At 36.4% G+C, this 21,668-nt stretch overlaps 1 protein-coding gene across 1 annotated transcript in view; it reads left to right on the top strand.

Annotated features, from left to right (window-relative positions):
• Window positions 1–21,668, top strand: part of CASK (calcium/calmodulin dependent serine protein kinase) — a 378,414-nt gene that overhangs the window by 287,128 nt on the left and 69,618 nt on the right. The window contains exon 11 of the mRNA XM_063083161.1: window positions 7,196–7,317. Within this exon, the coding sequence (XP_062939231.1) occupies window positions 7,196–7,317 (122 nt within the window). The remainder of the gene's footprint in view (window positions 1–7,195; window positions 7,318–21,668) is intronic.

Below are 21,668 nucleotides of genomic sequence, written 5' to 3'. Positions count from 1 at the left end.
ATACTGTACTATATAGTTCTGTGAAATGTTACCACTAGGAGAACTGAGCAAAGTATGCAAGGGATCTCTCTGTATTATTTCTTACAAATGCATGTGAATGTACAATAAAAATTTTAGATAAAAAAATAAAATAGAACTTTACTTCCAAGTTGTATTTACTGAGAAGAAAGTATATAAGACAAAGATAAATTAGAAAATCTGGGTGCTAATGACTGAATTCATTGTCACATTTTCTCATATTAGTTATTTGTAGTTTAAATTGCAGCTGAAAAAATCTCACAGTACATTAGTTTTCTTTTTTTTTTTTGTCTTTTTCATGACCGACACTCAGCCAGCGAGCGCACCAGCCAATCCTATATAGGATCCGAAACCGTGGTGGGAGCATTGCTGCGCTCCCAGCACTGTACTCTCCCAAGTGCGCCACGGGCTCAGCCCAATTTTCTATTGCTGTGTAATGAATTACCTCAAAACAGCATTTATCCTTTCACAGTTTCTGTGCATAAGGAATCCGGGAGTGGCTTAGCTGTGTGCCTCTAGCTCAAGATCTCTCATGAGATCACAGTCTAGAGGTGCCATCTCACCTTAAGGCATGACTACAGAGGGATTCCTCTCCCAAGCTCAAGTACATGGTTGTTGACAGGATTTAGTCCCTCACTGACTGTGAGCCTCTCTGTAGAGGCTCTTCACAACATGACTGCCTGCTTCCCCAGCACGAATGATCAAAAAGAGGGCAAAGGTGAGAGACAGCACCCAAGACAAAAGACAGTCTTCATAACCTAATCTTGGAAGTGACATCCTATCACTTCTCTATTCTGTTCATTAGAAGTGAGTCAATAAGTCCACCCTACACTCCAGGTGAGGGGATTGATTACATAATGGTGGGAATATAAGGAGGCAGGGATCTTGGGGAGCCATCTTAGAGGCTGCCTACCACATACAAGTTAATGACTATTAAAATGTAAGACTCTTCCCATCTAGATTTAGCACTCCTCTCTTTCTCTGTCCTTATTTATTTATTTATTTTAATCAACAGACCTGTCATGTCATTTGGGAATGGGCATCTTGGAGGTATCAATAGTGCTTTTGCTTAGTTTTTTTTATGCAAATGGGCACTTAAGAGCCAACAGGATGTTTTTAAAATACTTTGAAAAATTTGTACTCAAAGATGTTGCTATTTGAAAACATAGACTATTTTAATAAACATCATGGCATTAGAATTATAGCATCTGTATTCTGACAGAATACATGTGTAGAGTTTACTTCTTTTAACTAATGTATTTGGAGGTACCTGTACCATAATCTATATATAAAAAATCTAAAGCATTTATCACCATGTATAAGTTTTCATAACTTGAATTGGATATAACACAGATGCTCAAATCCAAAATGCAATTTCTGTTACTGGATTCGCAATTGCATATGACTTGATCAATAACCAGAATTTACTTGCGCAGTGGGGATAAAATCTGTTGACCAGGAGGCAGGGATGGGGGGAAGAGATTGACTGCAAAGGGACAAGAGGGAACTTTTTTGGAATGATGACAATGTGCACTTAAATTTGCAAATTTTAACTTAATAAAATATACCTTAATAAGCAGATTTTTAAAAAACATTTTTGTGTTTGCAAGGAGGGGCTTAGATTGAGAGTGTGATAAGAATGTGTATGTAGTGATATAGTGTTGTGTTAATGGATCACTAATATAATAGGAAAGAGAGGTTCTTGATTACTCTTAAGGAGAAGCTAGACTAGATTCAGATGCTGCATTTGCTCAGGGTTTCATAGCTCTATGTATAATTTAAGAAATACACATACAATATTTATTGAAATAATTGCAGGGAAATCATGGATGTTTCAAGACTCATTGAATGGTACATCTAAGATTTGTGTATTTCACTCTGTAAATTTTACCTGAGAAAGAGAAAGAAGTATGGAAATCTATGCTGAAGTGTTTAGAAGTGTACTGATGTTGGCCACTGTTGCTTTGCCTCCCACGGATTTGTCACCTCTCTTCCCCTGGGTGATGGAGCCGCAAAAGGATTACTCAAAGCCCATTTCTTCTAAGCAGTGGGAGACCCCAAAGGGGTTAATTTCCCAGAACCGTCAAGAGAGAGGCATTCCTTCCTTTTGGGAAATTAACCATGAACTGGGGTTCTCGCCCCACATTTATTCTCCAGACCAGGAAGTTACAGGAAGAGAACATAGGTGGGGTTATAGTTTAACAATATAGGCTGGTAACATTCAGTGAAACAAGCAAAGTGACATTCTTTAATGCAATTTTCAAATATAAGTATTAAAATAATTTTCATTATGACTTTTATAGTGCTATATTAAAATAAAAGAAATTGTTTTCTGTGGTTAACTCTTTTGTTCTAATACTTTATTTTCAATTCTTCAAAAAATTGCTCAGAAAAAATTGATTTGAATCAAGTGTCTTTTTATGAAGTATCTTTTTGTACAAAGCACTCTGCAAAGTGCAGGCCAGAATACAAAGGTGAATGGGTGCCATTAAAGAAACTGCCCTCTGAGGTGAACTCATACTGTTCATTGATTGATTTTTTTCAAGGTAGTTACAAGTTTATTCAAAGGTTTTATAGGAAAAACATCCTTTCCAGTCTTTGAAAAAATTGAATAGTTATTCCATATATGACAGTATCAATCTACCAAATGAATACTGTAACAGCCTAATAGCACATGTGTGTATATTGTATTGTATTGTATTGTATTGTATTATCACTACTGCCTCACTGTTTAAAATCTAAAACAAATAGCAATGAAAAACCCTCACAAATGTCTTTGTATCTATTTATATTTTCTAATGAATTGAAAAATGATGGGACTTTAGTTGGGCTTGGTACTGAACCACAGATATCAATTATACACATCTATCAGACCAAGAATGTGTTCTGTGGTTCTGGGGTTGTACCCAAATAAAGAAATAACAGAACTAGAACAGGTGTTAAAGAAAGGTGTTAAAATGATCAAGGGTGAAGAAAGATTTTGAGGTTAGTCCAAAAATATGTTTTTTCAGTTTGAAAATATGAAGGAGAAGTAGAATGAAAACTATAATTTTCCTACCAAATTACAAAAACTTAAAATTAGGGGCACTTTTCAGAGCTTGAAATAGGCAACTTGAGTACAACTAGGGAAATGCTTCTTTTCGTGATTGAGAACGCACCAAGTCAATCACGTTTGGATACAAGAGTATAAATCATTTCAGAAAAGGCGACAGATCCAAGGAGGTTTCATAGACCTGTTGAGAGTGTGGGTGTTGCCTACTGGAAAAGCAGGCTAACAGATGTCTTTGTGCTTCCCAGCAAAACAGCGACTGGGTCTGTCAGTGCAGATTCAACCCTGTGTGGAGGTGGTGAGTTCCTGCTCATCCATCACCTCTCTCAAGCTGCACCAGCTCCTCTCTAGGCAGCCTATTTGTGTGCCACTTTGTTTTTACCTCTTCTAGATCATTTTCTTCAGAGTATAGCATACCTCTTCACACAGCAGCCTGAGAGCCCCTTTCATGAGGCCAGGGATCACATCTCTCTTGCCTCTGAAGCCCCTGCCGAATACCTGGCAGAAAGCAGGAATATTCAGTAAAGGTTTTGGTCATTATCTGACCCAATAGGGCATTGCTCAGGTTCTTTTCCAACCTCCATATCCATGCATAAACCACACTTAGCTTCTCCTGGAAGGGTCCCCCATATGTTTCCTAGCACAACCAGTTAGTGAAGCAAGTAAGGTGGAGTCCTGACTCTACCACTTACTAGCTTGTGCCTTCTGTGACCCCTCTGAACCTCAGTTCCCTATGTAGAAAGGTGGAATAATATATCTGCCTTGTTGTGTTGCCCTGAAGATGTGACTGGCACATAATAAACACTCGAGAATTGAGAGCTGCTGTGAATATTATGTTTCCCTACATGCTTAATTAATTCAGTACATACTTTGTGGATGTTATAAAATTGATGAAATATAGATCTGCCTTAAGGACCTTACAGCTCAGGGAAAAAAAGAGTAAAGTGCACACGTAAGTACCCTGTGGAGTGTGCTGGTGGTACAGGAATCGCACGGAGCACTGGGGGAGTCCACAGACCATCAAATGATACAGCCCTGGTCTGGTACAGCCAAAATTGCTTCCCAGTCCTTACATTGGCCATCTTAGTATTGGCTTGGTATAAGGTTGGTTTTATTTTAATCTTATATTATTAACAAACTGCTACATAGATTATATATCAGCATAGGCAATGCTGGATAGAAACAAAAACTAGATAAGTTTTCACTAGGATAACTGAGTGAAAATGATAATTAGGTTTCCATGGTATTTGTTGACTTTTTTTTAATATACGAAACAGTAGTTCATTAGTATTTTTGTTATTGCAGTTTCTATAAGTCCAGAAGCTTAGAACTGCCTTTAGTGACTTGACAGACCTGATATCATTTCATTCAGCTGTTGATGACATGCTGGGCTCAGGGGTTGAGTGGGACATTTGGGACTAATTTCTTCACATCATCTCTTGCTTTCCAGGGCTTTCAATAAAGGATGAAGAGAGAGTTGGCTCTGAACTAATTTCCAGATTTTTTTTTTTTGCCACTCTGAACAAAGTGAAAGTCCTGAGAAGAGCAGGTAGAAGGAAATGAATTAGGTTAATACCTCTTCAGGAATAGCAAAGGGAAATGAGGACTGATTCCTTCCTTGTATCTTTATTATCCCGCTTAATGTTTTCAGTGAAAAAATACCAATAGCCTGGCAGGCATAATTATTGAAAATTTAAAATTATCTGTAGTTCCTTTAACACATGAATGACCAAACTGTAGTACATCCATGTGGTGGAAATGCTACCCGGCAGTAAAAAGAAACAAATTATTAACATATGCAATAACGGGGATGAATCTCCAGAGAATTACACTGGATAAAAAATAAAAAATAAAAAAATTCCAAAAGGTTACGTACTATATGATTTCATTTACATAGCATCCTTAAAATTACAAAATTATAGAAATAGAAAATAGATTAATGGTTGCCAGGAGTTAGGAGAGGGTAGTGTGGGAGGTATATGAGTGTGGCTATAAAAGGGCAACATGAGGGATCCTTGTGGTAATAGAATGTTCTATAGCTTGACTGTATCAATGTCAGTATCCTGACTGTGATACTGTACTACATTTAAGCAAAATGTTACTATTGGAGGAAACTAGGTAAAGAGTATTTTTTCGTTGGTTTTTTGTTGTTGTTGTTGTTCTTTTACAGCTGCGTATGAATCAAAAATTACCTCAAAATAAAAAGCCAAATTTAAGAAAATAGCCACAATAATTTCCACATGGATCACCACATGGTTTGTGGCTTAAGCCCCAAATTTTTAACATAATTAAACAGTGCTGCAAAAATCAGTAGCTTATATAGCAAAGGTTTTTTGTTTGTTTTTGCTATTGTAGAAAACTTGGAACATATGGACAAGAACAGAATAAAGTATAAATAGGAAAATGAAGATAACTACTGTTACCCTTTTGATTCTGTTTTTCCCTGAGTCTGTGTATATGTTTTGTTTGTTTTCTCAATCATAATTGAGAATACACAGTTTATGTGGTTTTGCATTTTGCTTTTTTGAATTTAATATCATGGGGATTTCCCTGTCTTTAAAATTCTCCAAAAACAATTTTCATTTGGCTACATATTCCATTATATGGATGTACTATAATTTATGTAATCTTCTACTTATTAGATTTATTTTACATTTTGTATGATAAATATCCTTATTCCCAAATCTTCACCTATTTTTTCCTTAAGATACGTTTTTCTAAATGGCATTACTAAGTCTAAGTGCATGAGCATTTTTAAGGCTCTTCGATATATGTTACCAGATTGCTTTCTGGGGAAGTAGTACTGGTTTGTATTCCACCAATAAGTGCATGAGAGTGGATGAGGTCTAAGACAAGAAGAATTAGAAGCAGCATAGAGTTTCAGAACAAAAAGATTTTTATCTAAAACAGGGTTTCTCAACCTCAGCACTACTGACATTTTGGGCCAGACACTTCTTTGTTGTGGGGGCTGCCCTGGGCATTGTAGGATATTTAGCAGCAGCCTTGGTCTCTACCCACTAGATGCCAATAGCTGCCCTCCCCCTGCAGTTGTGACAACCAAAAATATCTCCAGACATTAAGAAATGTCCCCCCTGGGGAGCAAAATTGCCCCTGGTTGAGAACCTCTGTTCCAAAGACTTAACTGTGCAATCAGGCACTTATTCTTAGAGTGTCTCTAGTGTATATTAATGTTCTGAAGCCTAGCCTCTTGGGGTTCTTTTTCTATGGAGTGTGTATATTGTCTGCAGAGTGAAATAAGCTGATCATTTCTTTAAGGCTGTGTAAATGACTTTGTTACTCCTCGGTATGTATCTTTACCTGGTTTCTTTAAGGCTGTGTAAATGACTTTGTTACTCCTCGGTATGTATCTTTCCCTGCTGATATCTGCCTGGGTTCCTGGTTGTAAGAGGAAATTTATAGAAAGTGACGGCACTTCCAGTTGCTTTGCTCTACAAAAATGTTTTGCCTTGAAATTTAATATGATATTTGGAAGGGTCAATCAGTATACCTACCTGTCTTTGTTTTCTGAATTAGAAGGGTCCAACAGAATGAGAATGACTTTGTATGTAAAGAAAAAGAGGAATGGACTGGGCTATTTGTTAACTAAAATTCGAACCTTAAAAATCCTCAGAAATCTATATAAAGCAGCAGGAGCTCCCAGTTGAAGGTTTGTGCCCCAGATCTACAGCTGGCTTTACCTTCAGTTCTTGATGGAATGCACCTGTGTAAAAGGCTAACCTGTATTGATTCTATAATATTTCAAAACATCTTGGAGTCATAAAACCCATACTCTCTTCCTGATGTGTAAATTGCTGCACCCAGATCTTCTAGTAGCTCAATTATGTTGATGAATGTCCTTAATTCCAAATAAGACAAGCTTCAGTTTACATTTCAGAGCACACAAACACATTGCTAAGAACATAAACTCACTGAAAATACTCAGTCCTTGGATGATACAAAACTCATTCGAGTCTATCCTTCAGTAAAGACACCAGCCTTTGAGGTTATGATGTTAGTTCATTGTTCTTAAGTTTAAGGTTTAGGTTACAAAGGTTAGCTTAACAGTGACTTTCTGTACTTTTTTTTTTTTTTTTTTTTTTTTTTTTTTTTCCTGTTTGTCCCTTTTAGGAGCAGTCTCACAGGTGCTAGACAGCCTGGAAGAGATTCACGCACTTACAGACTGCAGTGAAAAAGATCTAGATTTTCTCCACAGTGTTTTCCAAGATCAGCATCTTCACACACTACTAGATGTAAGTCTGTCTTCTTCTTCTTCTTCTTTTTTGGTGAATATTTAGCATATCATTTTACTTTACATGAATTCCCAGTTGTTCATCATAACATCCTTTTATAGTTGAGTTAAGTCTATTAGAGATGTGGGAAATATCCATAATAGATTCATGATTGAAATAAAGTGTATTGCACAAGTGCAATATAGCCTAGAAAGCCACAGTGGAAAAGAATTTATATATATTTATATTTATACATTATATATAAATAATGTATGCAAGTGGTGTGTGATTTTTTAAAAGAGTGGAGTACAACCCCAATTACTGAAGTATCTTTATTTCTTTTAGAAGAATCTATTGATCTTAGTTGCGATTGCTTTTTATTGCTTTAAATATTGTTTTAAAACATTATGTCTCACGCATGAATATGAGAGGAAAAAGCAAATGAGATATTGTGCAATGGACTGTATTCACACACACATTTCACGTTTAACATTGCTGGGTTTCATAGACTCAGCATCTTCTCCTTAAAAACATAAGAGTATATAAGGGTACTTCAAAAAGTTCATGGAAAATGGATTTAAAAGATAACATGAACCTTTCCATGAACTTTTTGAAGTACCTTCATATTCCATCAGTAAATATGACAGGCTCCATTTCTTTGAGATACAAAGAAAGAACAGAAACCAACCATTCACATCTGCCTTCATTTCAGACACATTTTAAGTAAAATACCTTTGAGAACTTTGTTCACATTAGCAGTAAAACTTTCTTGGGTGGTTCTGATGGTATTAGTACATTAGTCTTTTTAAAAGAAAAACCTTCCCTTAATAAGAGAACAATATTTGCTTTGGGATGCCTGGAACTGTTTGGTGTGGGTAATCCACCATATGGTGTAAATTAAACCAAAGCAGAATTTCCCAGAATGTGTTCCACAAAACATTGTTCTGGGAGGTAGTGATGAGTGTTGCCATGGTGAAAAGGGGAAGTAGATCTTAAGTTTATTGGTTAAATTATTTCTTGACTAAATAAGTTTGGGAAATGCTGCATTCTTTAGTCCCTTTGTGTAGATTCACAATGGACATTAGTATATTGACAGCTCTGAGATGACCTAAAGCAAAGAAACCGGTTCAACTTTGTTTAGCAGCATTTCTCAAACTAATTTGGGCACAGAGCTTTTAGTCACAATCTTGTGGAGCCCCGTTTTGATGATGACCAGTTTAGGAAAAGCTAAGCCAACAATGTTGCATTATGTTTGACACTAAGGGCAGTCGAAGGTATGTAACAGTTGCTTCTTTCCATAAATGTGATCAGATAAGATAATTATCATATTTTCATAGTTAGTTTCACTGTTTTATATAGTGCGTGTATTAATCAGAGCTAACTGCTATAATATGCAATCCTAAAATTTGAGTGCTTAATAAAATAAAAGTTTATTTCTTGCTCGCCCATAGACCAACGCAGGTGGGTAAGGGAGGTCTCTTCCGCAAAGTTATTCAGGGGCCCAGGCCTCTTCCACTGCGTGTCTCTGCTATCTGCCAGGGTCTTGAAATTTTCCACTGCATCCGTTGCACCCAGCCAGCAGATGGGAGAAGAAAACATGGAGAATCTTGCAGGGCCGAAGTTGGAAATGAGTATGTTACTTTTGCTCACATTCTTGGCAAATATTAGTCATATGCCTACATAAATGCAAGAGATCTGGGAAACAGTTTAGAAATATGCTCAGGAAGATAAGGAATTGGGTCTTCTCTTTAGTGTAATTTATCTTACGTAATTTGAGGACATTTCAGATCACGTTTATTTCAAATAACTGTTACTTACCTTGGGTAACAAAAAGCCCTCAAAATTCATTCTATTTTTTGGATAGCTCATAGCATTCCATTATCATGATCTTCTTCTTCTTCATCATTGTCATTATTATTATTGTCATGTGTTATTTGAATTAGAATCTGACCTCTATTCTTTGGCTATTTAAATATCTGTTGTTCACTATGATTGTTTCATGTGATACAAAAACTTTTCACAATTGGGAATTTCCCACAGGAGTCGTACTCTTCACTAGTTAGTGGGTATTTGGAAGAAGCTACAGCAGTGTGTGGATATTTTATTTATTTCAGTGTAGTCAGTGTTTAAGTCATTGCCAAGCAGATATACTGACCTTCTTTAGATCAAGAACTTTTTGTAATTTAAAGGCTCAGAGAAGCCCAAATTGGTTTTCAAAGTTGTATTTTTCTCACTGATGTAACAAGGTATCTGAGCACACCAAGCTTGAGACTGCAGGGGAGATGTAAGAACATAGCTGGTTTGTGCACAGAAGAGCAGATATTCAGATATAAACTGGACTTTCAAATTGAGCCAGGCTGCCACTTATTCCCCAGTGCTGACCTTCTCTGACCTCACTGGAAACATTCATTTGGAATAATTGTGGCACTGTTTGGTAGAAATTGTCACAATTGTGGAAGACAGTCATAGATTTCTTTTTTTTTCTTTTTTTTCTTTTTTTTTTTTAAATTTTTTTGGCAGCTGGCTGGTGTGGGGATCTGAATCCGTGACCTTGGTGTTATGACACCGTGCTGTAACCAACTGAACTAACTGGCCAGCCCAAGATTCATAGACTTTAGTGAGGAAAAACATACTTAAATTTCCTATAGATTGGTTTACATTATAAACCTAAAGAAGTATCTGCATTATCAGCATCTGCCCTGTCAGTGCAGCTCAATTTGAAGAGGAGCTGTTGGACTGGAAATGAACCATGCCCATTAAAAAGACACAGTGTCTTCTGAATTTTGAAGACAGGTACAATACATGAACCCCAGAACTCTCCTAAAATGACTATGAGGTTGAGCCCTGGGCAATGTTTGGATGCTTATGGTTCTGAATATCTAAACTGAGCCATCCTTAAAGCTTAATCATGAATGACATAAGCCATCATTAGAATATGTCCTCATCTACTATATCCCGTAATAATTTCTTGTTTCACAGCTAACAGGCTATATTTCGATAATATAATCAATGAAGTATTCAAGTGACTGCCATATAGAGAAATCTAACCATTAAATAAAAATTTTAATACTTAAATTGCTTATGATATGCATAAAAAAGAAATGTAGAAAAAAAAGGACCAACTCTTGAGAAGAAGCTTTTAAAACTTTGGCCATTCATTTTTCTTATTTCATATATTTCCTATCTCATGCTTGGTTTTGGATTGTTATGTTTTACAGAATTAAAATTGATTCCTTTTTAAGGATTCCAAGCAGTGACATCCAGTGGCATAGTTTTGTGGACCATGGATTAAATAAGGTTTCTTAATCCCACCGAGTCATTTTATGAAATATCTTTATTATGTTATTCCTGTTGGCTCAATAACACTCTAAATAGCTAAGTTTAAGGCAATACTTTTTTTAATTTTAATTTTTTTCATTGTACATGTTTATGGGAAAGTTTGTTGTTTCAGTACATGCATATATTGTATAATGATCTAATCAGAATAGTAAGCATATCTGTCACCTACACATTTACCATTTCTGTGTGGTTATAACATTCAGGATCCTCTTTTCTGACTGTCTTGAAATATACAATACAATATTATTAGCTATTGTCACCCCAGAGTGCCAGAAATTATTCTTGTATCTAACTGTAACTTTGTAACTTGGCACCAGTCTACCAACCTTTCCCCAGCTCCCCTCCCTCCTCCCTTTCCCTGCCTATGGTAACCATTACTCTATGCTCTATTTTTCTCTCTTTCAAATTTATTTTTCTTAATTGACCCATTATAATTGTATATATTTATGGTATACAATATGATATTTGGGTACATTCATACTGTGTACAAGTATCATATCAGGGTGCTTAGTAAATCCATCACCTCAAACTTTTGTCACTTCTTTGTGTTAGGAATATTCAGCATCATTTCGACTAGCTATTCAAAGACACACAGAACTTTGTTGTTAACTGTAGTCTCCCTATATTACTATAGAACCCTAAATCCCATTCTTCCTCTCTTTCTAATATTCTGTATCCACTGATCTTCCTCTTTCCAGCCCCTTCCCCTCCCCCCATCAGTCCCTGGTAACCACCATTCTACTCTCTACTTCTATGAGATCAAGTTTTTAGCTTCCACATATGAGTGAGGACATGTGGTATCTCCCTCTCTGTGCCTGGCTTACTTTACTTAACATAATTTTTTCCAAGCTCATCCATGTTGCCACAAATGGCAGACTTTCATACTTTTTTATGGATGAGTAGTATTCCATTGTGTATATATACCACATTTTCTTTATCCAGTCATCCATCAATGGACATTTAGGTTGGTTCCATATTTTGGCTATTGTGAATAGAGCTGCAATAAACATGGGAGTGCAGTTGTCCCTTCAACTTGTTGATTTCCATTCCTTTGGATATAGACCCAGTAAGTGAAATTGCTGGGTCATATGGTAGATCTATAGTTGTATGAGAAATCTCCATACTGTTCTCCATAGTGGCTGTACTAATTTACATTCCCACCAACAACGTATAAGAGTGAACTCATAATTTTAAAGCTGAGAAAAAGAAACAGGATCAAGTTCCTAAGAGACTAAAGATCATCTAGGACTTTATTTTTTCTAGTCATACCTTTAAAATAATAACAAGCTCAAAATTCAAAGGAGCAGTATTAGAATTTGTTTAGAGGAAAGAAAACTACTGCCATGTTGAAAGAATTTACATTAAAACAAAAGGAGAAATTCTCAGGTTTCACTGAACAGGGAACACTTTCTGATTTGAAATCTAATAAAACACATCTTGTTTATTCTATAGTTAGAAATGGATACAGAAATCTCTAAATTTTGCTATCCAACCATTTCCACCCTGGCCACACATACACTGCTTCTCATTTTGTGGAGAGAAATAGAGAGGCATAAGGAGGAACTGCTTAGTGCAGCTTGTTGCAGTATGTATGCATTTAAAAATTGAAAGCACTGGTGCTAAGATGGATTGCATATGAAATACATAGATCAGTTTTAGTAAAATAAAATTTGGCGTATGTATTAGTTTGCTAGCACTGCCATAACAAAGTGTCACAAACTGGGTGGCTTAAAATGGCAGAAATTTATTCTCACATAGTTCTGGAGGCTAGAAAATCGTAAGTCAAGGTTTCAGCGGGGGCATGCTCCCAACACAGGCTCCAGGGAAGAATCTTTCCTTGCCTCTTCCACCTTCTGATGGTGCCTGCAGTCCTTGGCATTTCTTGGCTTGTAGACACATCATTCCAATTTCTGCCTCCATCATCGTATGTCATTCTCCTGTGTGCATGTGTGTGTCTGTGTCTTCACTCAGTCTTCTTATAAGGACACCATTCATTGGATTTAGGTTCTGCCCTTATCCAGTATGACCTCATCTTAATTAATTACATCTACAAAGACCCCTATTTCCAAATAAGGTCACATTCTGAAGTTCTGGGTAGACATTAGTTTTGGGGGGACATTATTCAACTTAGTACAGCATGGAAAACTGATTTTACACTGTATTAATTCTTCAAGTGTGAGTACAAATCACAAAAATCTCATATAAAATAATGAAACATTATCCTGTCGTTCATTAATTAGGCTTTCTTGAGAATCGGTGTTAAAATGTAATTTATGTCTTTTAATGATATTTGAATAAGTTATGGATTGGAATTTGTACTTGTATGTAATACATTGGATGGTCAGTTGATGGATGAGTTTTGATGTACTGAAAAGCCAAGAGGTTTTTTCAGATAAAAAGCATTCTGCAAATGTTACTTGGTGATAGTTCTCAGTCTTCTCAATTTCTTGTACAAATTTTCCTATTACAGAATAAATGTTTACTTTGTAAGTCAACAATGTTGCAAAACATTGTTAAATGACGTATTTATATCTCTCTGCCAAACTATGACAACTAAGTTTTAAACATTCACCCACCATCTGTCATACCTCTGAACAGCTGTTAGCATTTGTTACATACTGCTGTTTCCATAGTAAATGTGATGCCCCACCTAATTAAGATTATTTTTGTGGGAAGTCTTAAAATTATGTTTTCTAAAAATATAATCAGTAGTTTGATAAAACAAAAAAAGTTTAACTGCAGTAGCAACTAAATTTAGAAGTCTTTATGATATCAATTTATAAATAGACTTTTAAAATAAATTAAGTAATATCTTTAAATATTGCATTAGAAATAAATTAGTGCTTAGAATCCTCCGTATTTTGTGTGGCTGACATCTTTATTATAATTTTTAACTGTTTACGGAAAGTTAGAGTTTTTCCATCTGGCCTGGAGTTAGCACTGGAAAACTGCAATTCTTCATTTACTGTTTTGCTTTTTTGAGATGATATTAAATTAGTAGTCATATTTGGAAGAGCATATTTTTAGAACTCAGAAGTTTCCTAAAGGGAAACAAATGGAACTTCTACAGTAATCTTGTGGTAATGTTTTTGAGCAATTTGTTCTGAGAAGTAAGTTAATACAATATTAAATTTGGATGTCTAAAGAGATTGCCAGTCAGGAAATGCCAAAGCTCAGTTTCCCATCAATTTGTAGTCTGGTCAGTTTGCACTTAAATCTCTGTAATATTATGGCCTATCTGAGGATCTTCAGAGTATGAGCTACTGGTAACTTTTCAGGGTCCCATCCAGTCTTATGTATCAGTCTCTGCAAATATGAAACCAGCAGGGTATTGAGCCCCTACCCAGTGGTGGTGATCGTCATGCCGCTTGCCTCCTGGGGCTGTAGATTGAAGTACACTACTGCTCACTTTGTGTTTTGGGGTCTCTCATTCCACTGTTTCTAACTGGATGGCAAAAACTCCCATATCTGTTTTCATCACTGTATTGAAGTATTAGTGTCAGGGGAAAAGTCCTACATGAAATAAGATATCTGAGAGCTAAAAGTATATGTTGTTAATATTTTCAAAGTAGTTTTTCTTTCTTAATGTAGATATCAATAAACTTAGCCAAAAAAAAAAAAAAAAAAGCCACCAAGCATATGGTCATTTGTTAAGCAGCAGTAGAAAATTAATACAACCAAGAACTAAACAAGGATTATCCACTCTTGCCACTTCTATGCAACATTGTACTGGAAGTTCTGGCCAGTGCAGTGACATAAGAAAAAGAAATTCAAGGCTTGAACATTGGAAAAGAAGAAGTAAAATCATCCTCTCCAAGAGATGTGATCATGCATGCAGAAAATCCTAAGGAATCTACAAAAAATCTGCTAGAAATTATAGGCAAGTTTAGCAAGGTCACAGGATACAAGAACAGTATACACAAATTATCTGTATTTCTCTATATGAGCAACAAATAATCTGAAAATAAAATTAAATATTCGCAATATCATAAAAAAGAATGAAATACTTAGGAGTAAATTGAACAAAAGAAGCATAGGACTTGCACATTGAAAGCTACAAAATGTTGCTGCAAGTAAATAAAATCTAAATAAATGGAGAGAGATAGATATATTGATGGATTGGAAGATTCAATATTGTTAAGTTGATAATTTTCTCCATATTGATCTATATATAGATTTAATGCAATCCTTATCAACATCCCAGTAGGATTTCTTTGTAGAATTTGACAAAGTGATCCTAAAATTTATATAGAATTGCTAAAACAATTTTGAAAAAGAAGAATAAAGTTGGAGGACTGATTTCAAAACTTACTATAAAGTACTAGCTAGAGCAGTCAGGCAAGAGAAAGAAATAAAGGGAATCCACATTGGAAAAGATGAAGTCAAACTTTCCCTATTTGCAGATGACGTAATACTATATATAGAAAAACCTAAAGACTCTATCAAAAAGCTCCTAGAGCTGGTTAATAACTTCAGTAATGTTGCAGGATACAAAATAAATGCCCCCAAATCAGTAGCATTTATATGCTCAAATAATGAATTAACAGAAAGAGAAATAAAGTAAGCCAATTTACAATTGCCACCAAAAAAAATACGATACCTAGGGATCAATTTAACCAAGGAGGTGGAAGACCTGAGAATTACAAGCCACTTCTGAAAGAAATTAAAGAAGACACAAAAAGAAGCAAAGATATTCCATGCTCTTGGATTGAAAGAATTAACTTTGTGAAAATGTCTATACTACCCAAAGCGATCTACAGATTCAGTGCAATCCCCATCAAAATACCAATGACATTCTTCACAGAAATGGAAAAGGCAATCTTACCTTTCATATGGAAAAACAAAAGACCCCGAATAGCCAAAGCAATCCTGAGCAAAAAAAACAAAGCCAGAGGCATAACTCTGCCTGACTTCAAATTATACTACAAAGCTGTTGTAACCAAAACAGCATGGTACTGGTATAAAAATAGACATTCAGACCAGTGGAGTAGAATAGAGAAGCCAGAAATCACTCCTCAGGCTTATAGCCATCTGATATGAGACAAAGGCAAAAAAATCTACATTGGGGAAAAGATTGCCTCTTTAACAAGTGGTGCTGGGGAAACTGGATATCCATATGCAGAAGAATGAAACTAGATATGCACCTTTCACCATACACTAAAATCAACTCAAAATGGGTTAAAGACCTAGGTATAAGACCCAAAACTGTAAAATTACTAAGGGAAAATATAGGTGAAACACTTCAGCAGTTAGGTCAGGGCACAGGCTTTATGAACATGAGCCCAAAAGCACAAGCAGCAAAAGAAAAAATAAACAAATGGGACTATATCAAACTAAAAAGTTTCTGCACAGCAAAAGAAACAATCAACAGAGTGAAAAGACAACCTACAGAGTGGGAGAAAATTTTTGCCAACTATGCATCTGACCAGGGACTAATATCCAGAATATACATAGAACTCAAGCAATTATACAGTAAAAAAATAAATGACCCAATTAAAGAATGGGCAAAGGAGATGGATAGACATTTTTCAAAGGAAGACATACAAATGGCCAACAGATACATGAAAAAATGCTCAATATCACTACTCATCAGGGAAATCCAAATTAAAACCACATTGAGATACCACCTCACTCCAGTTAGACTGGCTATGATCAAAAAGATGGTGAATAACAGATGCTGGTATGGGTGTGGAGAGAAGGGAACACTACTGCACTGTTGGTGGGAATGTAAATTAGTACTACCACTTCGGAAAACAATTTGGAGACTTCTCAAACTATAGATAGATCTTCCATATGATCTAGCATTCCCTCTTCTGGGTATATATCCAGAGGAATAGAAATCATCATGTCGAAGAGATACCTTCACTCCCATGTTTAATGCAGCTCTGTTTACAATAGCCAAGATGTGGAACCAACCTAAATGTCTGTCAATAGATGATTGGATAAGGAAACTGTGGTATATATACATTATGGAATACTACTCTGCCATAAAAAAGAATGAAATACTCCCATTTGCAACAACATGGATGAACCTGGAGAAACTTATGTTGAGTGAAACAAGCAAAGCACAGAGGGGTAAATACCACATGTGCTCACTCATATGTGGGAGCTAAGAGAGAAAGAAGGCAGGAGAGAAAGGGTACAAAAGTAATTTCTGGTAATGGGTATGCCCCCAGTATGAATCTGGCCCCACATCATGGGCAGGAGCGGGGACAATCAGCTTTGTGTCTCATGAATTTTCGTAATAAATATAAAAAAAATAAAAATAAAGACACAACTGAAGTCAAAAAATAAAATAAAATAAAGCTACAGTAATCAAAATAGTATGGTGTTGGCATAAGGATAGATACATACATGAATGGAATACAAGAGAGTCCAGAAATAACTCCTCACATTTATGGTCAATTGATTTTCAATAAAGATGCCAAGGCAATTAAATGGGAAAGGGATAGTCTTTTTTTTTTAAATGGTGCTGGAAAAATGGCATATTTTTATGCAAAGAAATGAACTTAGACCCTTGTCTGATACCATACACAAAAATTACCTCAAAATGGATCATAGATTCATTGTAAGAGCTTAAAACTAAAACTTTTCAAAGAAAATATAGGAGTAAATCTTCATTACCTTGGGTTGGGCAAAGAGTTCTTAGATATGATACAAGAGAATTTTTGATAACTAAAGAAATGTTCTAAAACTGGATTGAGATGGTGGTTGTACAACTGTCTAAACTTACAAAAAAGTCATCAAATTGTACACTTACAGTAGGCATGTTTTTTGGTTTATAAATAGTACCTCAATGAAGCTTTTAAAAGTAAAAAAAAAAAATAGAGGAAGTAATATTACCCTTTACCTCCCTTTACCTCCCTCCCCCTTTCCCATGCCCAGCAGCCTCAGTTCTGTTCTCTTAAAAAGTTCAACATATTATGATTGTTGTATCTTTTTTCCTTTTTTTATTTATTTGTTTATCTTTTTTTATTGGCTCCCACATATAAGTGAGGACTTATGGTATTTCTCTTTCTGTGCCTGGCTTATTTCATGTAACATAATTTTCTCTAAGTTCATCCATGTTGCTGTGAATGGCAGAATTTCATTCTTTTTAATGGCAGAATAGTATTCCACTGTATAAATATAACACGTTTTCCTTTTCCATTCATCCAATGATGGGCATTTAGGTTGGTTCCAACTCTTGGCTATTATAAATAGAGCTGCAATAAACATGGTAATACAGGAGTCCCTTCGACATGATGATTTCCATTCCTTTGGGTATATAGTGGGATCTCTGGGTCATATGGCAGTTCTATGTGTAGTTGTTTGAGGAACCTCCATACCATTTTCTATAATGGCTGCACCATTTTACAGTCCCACCAACAGTGTAGGAGGGTTCCTCTTTCACTGCATCCTCACCAGCACTTGTTATTCTCTGTCTTTTTGATAATAGCCGGTCTAACTGTAGTGAGATACTATCTCAGTGTGGTTTTGATTTGCATTTCCCTGCTGCTGAGTGATGTTGAGCATTTTTTCATGTGTCGGCCATTCACATATCTTCCTTTGAAAAAACTTACCATTCAGTGGCATTAAGTACATTCACATTGTTGTGCAACCATCACCACCACCCATCTCCAGAACTCTTTCATCTTCCCCAATTGAATCTCTGTACCATTAAATACTAACTCCCCAGTCCCTCCTCTCCTTAGCCCCTGGCAACCACCATTCTACTTTCTGTCTCTATCAATTTGACTACTCTGGGTACCTCATATAAGTTGAATTATGCAGTATTTGTCTTACTGTGCTTGGCTTATTTCACTTAGCATAATGTCTTCAAAGGTCACGTATGTTATAGCCTGTGTCAAAATTTCCTTCTTTTTTAAGACTGAATAATATTCCATTGTATGTGTATGCTACATTTTGTTTGTCCTTTCCTCCACTATCAATATTTTATGATAACGAAGAGTGAAGGCAATTCAGAGGGGCTGAGGGAATTGTCCTCTGTGCGAGGGATTTTCTTTAGGCCCCAGGCCCCTGCCTGCCCATATCGTCAGCAGACAATTCGAACCCCCGTGTTAAAATTCTCTGTTCATCTGTACAAGACGACATACTTGGTTGTGTGACTCAGGAATTGCCTACCCCTGCTCCCCTACTCAAGTCCAGCCTTGACTGAGTGAGGACCAGAATGTGTTTATATCTGAAACTAAAAGGAATAGTCATTGTTGCAAAAGAGATTAAAATGATACCATGAGAACCAAAGTCCTTGAAGAAACTAGAAGGTTATTCAGAGCATGGTATCTTTTGTGGAGAAGACAGATATGTATACAAGAAATTACAGCACAAAGTGATAAGATTCCTAGTACTAGAGTTTAAATGCCAAGTGTTAGATGAATAAAAGGAATGAACCAGTAGCTCTGAGGGAATTTAGAAAAGTTTGATAGCCACCGCTGCTGGTGGCCGGTCATGGGGGCTGACTGCCACTTTGCCCTCGGCAGGAGAGGCTGCCTCATTTACAGGCAACAGCTTTGAAGTATGGAGCAGGAAAAGAACTGTTTCTTAGCTGCAGAAGCGAGTCTCTAAACAGGGAACACGGCGCCAGGGCTGCTGTGGATGCAGACAGGATCCCGGAGGCCGGGGCCGCGCTGAAGGCGGCCAGCTGCCCTATTCATGATTCGAGGTTTCAGGCCAGCATAAAAGAAGATTCCTGGGAGTGCCCGAGCCGCGCCGCGGGACCAAGCGAGCAGCCCGAGGTGGCGGGAACCGAGAACAGGGAAGGCGACAAACCAGAGGCAGAGAGTGAGCGCCCGACCTGGCACAGCCCTATCCTATAGAACAAGAAGCCCTTGAAATGACTGACCAGGAATTTCGAGTGATAATTCTAAGGAAACTGAATGAGATACAAGAAAACTCAGCTAGACATCATGATGAAATGAGGAAAAGTATACAGGACCTGAAAGAGGAAATGTACAAGGAAATCAATGTCCTGAAAAAAAATGTAGCAGAACTTGCTGAACTGAAGAAGTTATTCAGCAAAATAAAAAACACAACAGAGAGTTTAACCAGCAGGCTTGTCGAAGTTGAAGAGAGAACCTCTGAACTTGAAGATGGGCTGTTTGAAATAACACAAGCAGACAAAAAGAAAGAAAAAAGAATCAAAGGCATTGAAGAAAATCTGAGAGAGATATCAGACAACCTTAAGCGCTCAAATATCCGAGTCATGGGTATTCCAGAAGGGGAGGAAAAAGGAGATTGCATTGAAAACATATTCAACAAAATAGTGACAGAAAACTTCCCAGGTATAGGAAAAATCACAGATCTTCAGATCCAGGAAGCTCAACGATCTCCAAACGTATTCAACCCAAAAAGGCCTTCTCCAAGACATGTTATAGTCAAATTGGCAAAACTCAGAGACAAAGAGAGAATCTTAAAAGCTGCAAGAGAGAAGCGTCAAATCACCTATAAGGGAGCCCCAATCAGGCTAACATCAGACTTTTCATCACAAACCCTAAAAGCTAGAAAGGAATGGGATGATATATTCAAAATACTAAAAGACAAAGATTGCCAGCCTAGAATACTCTACCCTGCAAGGCTATCCTTCCGAAATGAAGGGCAAATAGTATATTTCTCAGACAAACAAAAACTGCGGGAGTTCACTACCACACGACCACCCCTACAAGAAATCCTCAAGGGAGTACTGGGTTTGGTACCTGAAAAATAACTACCACTTCACTAAAAAAACCCAAGAAAAATCAAAACCCACTGGTATAATAAAAATGGCATTCATGAAGAGAAAACAAGCAAACAAAAACGCTATCTACAACCTAAGGAACCAACAAACACAGAAACCAAACAGTAAATCAGAAAGCAAGGAACAAAAGACACCTAAGACAACCAAACAACCAACAAAATGCTAGGAATAAATCAACACCTTTCAATAACAACTCTTAATGTAAAAGGCTTAAATTCCCCAATCAAAAGACACAGACTGGCTGACTGGATCAAAAAGCAGGACCCAACTATATGCTGCCTACAAGAGACCCACCTCACCCATAAAGATTCACACAGACTAAGAGTGAAAGGATGGAAAAAGATTTACCATGCAAACAAAAAAGAAAAACGAGCTGGAGTAGCTATTCTTATATCTGACAAAATAGACTTCAAACTAAAAACCATAAAAAGAGACAATGAGGGACACTACTTAATGATAAAAGGACTGATCCATCAAGAAGACATAACAATCATAAATATGTATGCACCCAATGTTGGAGCAGCCAGATTTATAAAACAAACTCTATTAGACCTAAAGAAGGAAATAGACACTAATACCATAATAGCAGGGGACCTGAACACCCCACTGTCAATATTAGACAGATCATCTAGGCAAAGAATCAGTAGAGAAACACAAGATCTAAACAATACTCTAGACCAATTGGAATTGGCAGATATCTACAGAACATTCCACCCAAAAACCTCAGAATATTCATTCTTCTCATCAGCACATGGATCATTCTCCAGGATAGATCACATATTAGGTCACAAATCAAGTCTCAATAAATTCAAAAAAATTGGAATTATCCCATGTATTTTCTCAGACCACAATGGATTAAAACTAGAAATTAATAACAAACGAAACTCTGGAAACTATACAAACACATGGAAATTAAACAGCATTCTACTCAATGACATATGGGTCCAAGAAGAAATCAAGCAGGAAATCAAAAAAATTTATTGAAACTAATGAAAACAATGATACATCATACCAAAACCTGTGGGATACTGCAAAAGCAGTATTGAGGGGGAAATTTATTGCATTAAATGCTCACTTCAGAAGAATGGAAAGATGGCAAGTGAACAACCTAACACTTCACCTTAAAGAACTAGAAAAACAAGAACAATCCAAACCTAAAGTTAGCAGACGGAAAGAAATCATTAAGATCAGAGCAGAACTAAATGAAATTGAAAACCAAAAAACAATTCAAAAGATCAACGAATCAAAAAGTTGGTTTTTTGAAAAGATAAATAAAATTGACAAACCATTAGCATGGCTA

This window comes from Cynocephalus volans, chromosome X, assembly GCF_027409185.1.
Source record: "Cynocephalus volans isolate mCynVol1 chromosome X, mCynVol1.pri, whole genome shotgun sequence".
Classification (NCBI taxonomy): domain Eukaryota; kingdom Metazoa; phylum Chordata; class Mammalia; order Dermoptera; family Cynocephalidae; genus Cynocephalus; species Cynocephalus volans.
This window is presented reverse-complemented; position numbering and strand designations above follow the sequence as displayed.